General features: G+C 42.8%; 2 protein-coding genes across 2 annotated transcripts; both read left to right on the top strand.

The window, feature by feature from the left end:
* Nucleotides 1–441: 441 nt before the first annotated feature.
* LOC308078482 (dynein axonemal assembly factor 10-like) lies at nt 442–1,521 on the top strand (the record flags this gene model as incomplete). Its single annotated transcript, XM_080419664.1, has 1 exon — nt 442–1,521. One exon carries the CDS (start codon nt 442–444, stop codon nt 1,519–1,521), a length of 1,080 nt encoding a protein of 359 aa, XP_080275790.1.
* A 3,123-nt stretch (nt 1,522–4,644) lies between these two features.
* Nucleotides 4,645–6,508, top strand: LOC308078426 (E3 ubiquitin-protein ligase TRIM39-like). Its single transcript, XM_080419586.1, has one exon. It carries the CDS (start codon nt 4,791–4,793, stop codon nt 6,195–6,197), a length of 1,407 nt encoding a protein of 468 aa, XP_080275712.1. The 5' UTR covers nt 4,645–4,790; the 3' UTR covers nt 6,198–6,508.
* Nucleotides 6,509–7,238: the final 730 nt, after the last annotated feature.

Here is a 7,238-nt window from a genome sequence, read left to right as displayed (position 1 = left end):
ATTGATTACCGGACTTTTACTTGTAACGGAGTACTTCTACACTGCAGTATTGATACTGTGTGTGTGTGTGTGTGTGTATCTATCCTTTGTGTATCTTGAGAACAATCTGATCTATCAACTTAAAAGTCGGCATGTGTATCGCAGAGGACCCGAGGGAGTGCTTGCCTGGCGTCAAGTCGGTTGGATAGGCGCTTGTCCAGGTCAGGACCGTCGATCTGACCGATATGCCCATATTTAGGCATGGAATTACGGAGATCCGGTTGTCCAGAACCGCCGATCCTGACCGATATGCCCATGTATAGGCATATATACATCATATTTGATGACACAAGATTCGAGGCAGCTTAAAAGAAGGCTAGTCACAATGTTTTGGCATTTCACTGAGGCATGCTATTTATTCTGTTAGTCTGATGATAGCATCTGTTGGGAGGTAGCAAAGACATGACAACGCCATTTGAAAAACCTCAGATCATTGGGCATATACGTAAAGGTTTGAACTACACTGTTTTTGACACTAAATGGATCCCTTGCAGTGCAAAGTTTGTCTGCCTTGGGAACTTCACAAGAGGGACTGGTGTGATGCAGATATACGAAGTGCATCAAGGGAAGGTTCAGCTCGTGAAGGAAATAGAGAAAGCTAATCCCATAAAGTGTGGGACATTCGGCGCTTCCTCTCTCCAACAAAGAGACATAGCGACTGGGGATTTCGACGGCAATCTCGACATCTGGAACCTGGAAACGCTCGACACTCCTTTGTATTCTGTGAAGGCTCACAAAGAGATAGTGAACTGTATAGATGGCGTTGGAGGCCTGGGTATTGGGGATGGAGCCCCAGAGATAGTCACGGGAAGCCGAGATGGGACAGTGAAGGTGTGGGATCCCAGGCAGAGAGACACACCCGTCGCTAGCATGGAGCCCATGGAGGGGGAAGCAAAAAGAGAGTGCTGGACCGTCGCCTTTGGTCATGCCTTCAACGACCAGGAGCGCTGCGTGTGCGCGGGATACGAAAACGGAGACATCAAGCTGTTCGACCTGAGGAACATGTCCCTACGGTGGGAGACCAACATAAAGAACGGGGTGTGTTGTGTAGAGTTTGACAGAAAAGACATAATCATGAACAAGCTGGTGGCCACCTCCCTGGAGGGGAAATTCCACGTCTTCGACATGAGGACGCAACACCCCACCAAGGGCTTTGCCTCCGTCTCGGAAAAGGCTCACAAATCGACCATCTGGCAGGTTAGACATCTGCCTCAGAACAGAGACATCTTCATGACCACAGGCGGCACGGGCAGCCTGTACCTGTGGAAATACGTCTACCCGGACAAGAGAACCAAGAAGGACATCACGGGGGACGTGGACATGGGCGTGGCCGGCTCCGTCGACCTCTTGCAGAACGTCACTCTGTCCAAACAGCCAATCAGCAGCCTGGACTGGAGTCCGGATAAGCAGGGCCTGTGCGTGTGCTCGAGTTTCGATCAGTCCATCAACGTTCTCATCGTGACCAAACTCAACCGTGTGTAAAAAAAAAAAATGTAATGGATCTTTGACTGCACCTGGCCATTCAGTTGTATATGATATCTATGATGTATGATTCCAAATTTGGGCAAGGTTTATCAGAGCCCTGTGTGTGTGTGTGTGTGTGTGTGTGTGTGTGAGTGTACGCGTGCGTGTGTGTCTCATTAAATTTGGCATATCTCGGACATTCGGTCTCAAACTTGCCGTGTGTGTCCCATAACAGTATAACCCTGAGGTGTGCAGCTCAATTTGTCCCTGCACACCTTGTTCAGCTTGTGTAACACTGAGCCTTGATGCCACCTCCCCAGCATGCCACGGCAGAAGATTGCTGGCTAATACAGACTACTGGTAGAACATTTGAGCCTTCTCTGGAAATATAGTCTGCTCTGTCCCTTCCTGCAGACAGCCTGTTGTTCTTCCAGACCACTTGTTTTTTGTTTAAGTGTACACCGCAGGACACATTTCCTTGGTCATTCTATACAGTTAGTACAGTTACTAAGTACAGTTTTTAGTGTCATTCAAAAGGGAACATTCATTGACTTATTTCATAAGGGAAGATGATGTGTCGATAATGTGGCGAAAGGGCCCAAAATAACGTACAGCAAAAATGTGTTCATACACAACATCAGCACCAGAAGCATGTACCAATAGCTCCACAGCAACAAAAGTGGTTGTGTATAACCAACAAACCCGATAGCTTTGTGTATTTTTTAATACTTCCTGCTAGAATGTGTGGGTAGAGATAACAGAGGCAGGACACTTGGTGGAGGCTGCAGGCTTGCAGTTTTGTAATTGGATCAGGACAATTTTGCCAACATGCTACTGTGTTCTATCTCAGTTACATTAAAATGAAATAAGTGAACCTGCCTCCCAAAACATACTGTACCCACCCCTCCCCCCATATCAATTATATCATCTGCCTTGTTTATGTATTATTGCACTATATCTGTTATCCATTCATATGCTGTGTTCAATGACTAATATGTATATTATTGTTGTTTATTCAGATCAGTCACTAATCAACCCTAATGAAGGCAAAGCAATGAAAAGCACCATATAAATTAGCTATTGAATTTAGTTGTTAAAGCCTCACTATGTACCTTTTTTAAATTAATAAAATGCAATTTTATCCAATCTGTATGGTAGAGTATCTATCTATACATTTGCAGCTTTTCGCACACGTGCGGCTTTTTCACGCCCTGTGCGGTCTTTTGTTTGCTGTTTGCTGTGCTGTTATCGGACGTGACGTAGCGGACATGCAACCGAAATCTACGACAGTTACACCAACATTGGTTACCTATTGAGGCCAGCTTCTGTGATGCCGTTCTTCAAGCGCAAACCGCTAACCAGCTAACGTTGCACTTATCTACTATCTACTACTTCTCTTTGCAGTCACTCGCGGCAATGTCCGTACTCCATTATACCGACCGAGTCACTATAATATTTCCGTTATTTTCATGTCATGTACATCCCAAAGACAACATTATTAATGTGTGATGATGATGATGATGATGATGAAGGTGTGTGTGTTGTTAAAAGACGTCCTGGCGGAAACACTACTGCGCCAAAAAGTAGTTCCGCCCCACTGCAGCAGCAGGTAGGTAGGAACCAAAACACTTCAAACTGACACAGAGGCAGTTATGAGGTGCACATTGTCAGACATCCGGTCTCTGACATCCGGTCTCTCTATAATCGCTCCCTACCAGTATGTGGTTGCATAGACCAACACAACAACTCCGATCTGTCTGTCTGTCTGTCATATAATGTCTCAATAGAAGAGCAGGGAGAAAAAATACAACCACCCCAATGTATAAGTGATATTGTTTTAACACTAGCAAAATGTTTAGAAGCATTTTCCATAAAACCCTAACGATCTCGGATATGTCATAAAAACAAAGGTTAAAGCCTCAGTCTTTGATTTCTTCACCTGGTTGGCAATATGAAGATAATAAAATAATATAATCCTAAAAACCATATTGCCCACCCTAGTTATATCAGCATGCCCATATATAGATATACAGAGTCAAATTATATACCCTAGAAGAGGTTTTTCAGGCCAAGGACCCATTAGCTGAGAGAGAGATGAAGCAGGGACCCCCCCTACATATTGTATAAAATTGTGTTGCAGATTAAACTTTTTCATAGATTTCATATGACAGCTTCATAGACTTGTTTGACAGCCGCACTATCATCAGTGTTGTGTTAATGCATGTTTTTTTGTTTGTTTATTCAAACATTATCTTTTCTATTATAATATATTAGATTCATATTAAAGCGGCACTATGTAACTTTCTTTTCTGAGTAAAATAAAATTTTGTCAAATCTGTATGTTAGAGTATGTTAAACATAACTTGTACAATTGGGGTGGTTGTTTTGTCTCCTTGCACTTCTATTGATACATTTAGATCGTGTCAAAGGTCATGTCTCAACTATACACAGGATCCAACACAAAATTTGACCTGATGGTCTAGATGAAATTTATCCCCTGAGCAAGCAGGCAGGCTCTATTAGCTCAAGATCTACAAGCTCAAGCTTGTAGATCGTCTTTTTTCAGCTAATGTTCCCCATCACACAAAGATTTGGTGGACCCCATGTAGTTATTCTGAGGACCCCTTAGGGGTCCCGACCCCCTGTTGAAGACCCCTGCACTCCTAGTTTTCCCATTCCTTGGGCACAAAAAGTTTGAAAACCACTGTACAGAATATAACTACATGCACACTGAAACCCTGACTGCCCCTGATGAGCAGGGATGGGTCTGTTGTCAGTGTGTGAAACAGTTAATGTTTAGCCTACATTGTAAAGTACTTTGAACAGTCAAAGTTCAGTCTGACTCTGAGAGTGGGGGGGGGGGGGGGGGGGTGTGTGTGTGTGTGTGTGTGTGTGTGTGTGTGTGTGTGTGTGTGTGTGTGTGTGTGTGTGTGTGTGTGTGTGTGTGTGTGTGTGTGTGTGTGTGTGTGTGTGTGTGTGTGTGTGTGTGTGTGTGTGTCAAAGCTCCGCCCCTTGCCAGACTGTTCTGAGACGATAAGATTGACCTTCAGATCAGACACACAACTTCCAGTGAGGAGTACAGACTGTCTTTCCACAGCAGGAGGGAATACTGACCCAGACCACTGGAACCTGCTTCTGACTCTGTCAGCTGAACTGGACTTTACCCAGAACGACTTTCACAGTGAAAGTAAACTTCAGGGAACATTCTAGAAGAGGGAGTGTTACCACCACTGCCTGGCTGATTTCCTGTCTCGAGCAGAGTATTTGTAGCTACACTCTGAGACAAAATGGCTTCCAACGCATCTCGCACAGAAGAGGATTATTCATGTCCTGTGTGTTGTGATATCTTTAAAGATCCTGTTCTCCTGTCATGTAGCCACAGCTTCTGTAAAGCCTGTCTACAGGAATGGTGGAGAAAGAAGGAAATAAAGGAATGTCCAATTTGTAAGAAGAGACATTCAATGGAGCCACCCTGTAACCTGGCTCTGAAGAACCTGTGTGAGGCCTTCATACAGGAGAGACATCAGAGAACTTCAACAGGGTCTGAGGTTCTCTGCAGTCTGCATGCTGATGAGAAACTCAAACTGTTCTGTCTGGAATGTCAACAGCCAGCGTGTTTTGTGTGTCGAGATTCTAAAAGACACATCAACCACATTTTCAGACCCGTCGATGAAGCTGCACCGGATCTCAAGGAGAAAGTCCAGAAATCACTGAAGCCTTTACAGGAGAAACTGGAGGTCTTTAATAAAGTTAAAACAAACTGTGACCAAACAGCAGAACACATTAAGGTCCGGGCCCGGCACACAGAGATGCAGATGAAGGAACAGTTTAAGAAGCTTCATCAGTTTCTACAAGAGGAAGAGGAGGCCAGGATTAAAGTACTGAGGGAGGAAGAGCAGCAGAAGAGTCAGATGATGAAGGAGAAGATTGAGGGTCTGAACAGAGAAATATCAACCCTATCAGACACAATCACAGCCATAGAAGATGAGCTGAGAGCTGAACACATCTCATTCCTGCAGAACTACAAGACAACAGTGGAAATAGTCCAGCTTACACTGCAGGACCCACAGCCGGTTTCGGGAGCACTGATAGACGAGGTCAAACACCTGAAGAACCTGACCTTCAGAGTCTGGGACAGGATGAAGGACATTGTCTCCTACACTCCTGTCATTCTGGACCCCAACACTGCCCATCCATATCTCATCCTGTCTGATGATCTGACCAGTGTGAGACATGCAGAGAAACAGCAGCTTCCTGACAACCCGGAGAGGTTTGACAGCCGGCACCGTGTCCTGGGTTCTGAGGGCTTTAACTCTGGGACTCACAGTTGGGATGTTGAGGTTGGAGACAATACACACTGGTCACTGGGTGTGTTAGCAGAGTCTTATCAGAGGAAGGGTACGAGTGGGGGTCAACACTTGATGATATATTTATATGACGGTAAATACAGAGTATTGTCCTCAACAAGTTCAATCACTGTTCTCTCAGTGAAGCAGAACCCCAAGAAGATCAAAGTCCAACTGGACTGGAACAAAGGAACGCTGTCATTCTCTGATACTGATACTAACACACACATACACACCTTCACACACACTTTCACTGACACACTCTTTCCATACATTTTCACTGATTGTACTGTCCCTCTGAAGATGTTACCATGGAAGATCAGTGTAACTCTGGAACAACGTAGTTAGACATGATGATGATGATAAAGACAAACTATTGAGACATTAAAGGGGCCTACCAGTCAATTTTAAAATCTAAATGATTGTCATGTTGTCGAGGGCAATGAACAACATGTAGATGATGATGATGATAATGATTATGATGTCATGTTATGGATAATTTCTACTGTCTATTGTCAATAATCAATAATTACCAAAGTTATAGATAATATTTAGTGTCCATTGTCTGCTATCACTTTTCAATATAGTATTAATAATATCAGTAATAGTATATGCCAACAATAATAACAGGATTATTTGAATGATTTTAAAGGTAATGGTAATTAATATTGGGGATTCATGTAGAAATTAAATGCACATGGTCATACTTTTACACTTGTACTTAACTGTACTGTACTTTTGACACAATTTGCTAATATAAAATCACCACGTTGGATGAATCTCTTTATGACATTATAAAGTACAGTTATATGATAGTTAGCAGAGGTCAGTATGTTAAATATTACATAAATGTTATGAAACCACAAGGGTTGGGGTAGACTATGAACCCAGCAGTCACTTGAATCACTGATAATAAAATGATAACACCATAATAAAATATTGGAACAGCTTACTTGGAGGTATTGTGGTTCTAAATATGTCATATTGCCCTTTTGAAATGTCGCTTGACAAAATACTTATGTCTTTTAACTCAATTGTATAGTGTTCAGTTGACACTGCATGGATTAAAGCAAAATAAAACCTCCCTACTGAAAGAATGTGTATGTCTTATATTATGTAATTTGTGAAACAGTTTGAAAGGAGCCCTCCCCACACTAGCGCCGTTTCCTAAGCAATTAACACAATATGTAAAATGAATCTTGATTATGTTTTAGTAATATTGTTCCTGCTGTTTCTTCATATTGCCAACCAGGTGAAGAAATGAGGCTTTAACCTTTGCTTTTATGACATATCCGAGACCATTAGGGTTTTATGGAAAAGGCTTCTAAACATTTTGCTAGTGTTAACAAAATATCACTTATACAATTGGGGTGGTTGTATTTTGTCTCC

This window comes from Gymnoscopelus braueri (assembly GCF_963280865.1).
Source record: "Gymnoscopelus braueri genome assembly, chromosome: 22".
NCBI lineage: Eukaryota > Metazoa > Chordata > Actinopteri > Myctophiformes > Myctophidae > Gymnoscopelus > Gymnoscopelus braueri.
This window is presented reverse-complemented; position numbering and strand designations above follow the sequence as displayed.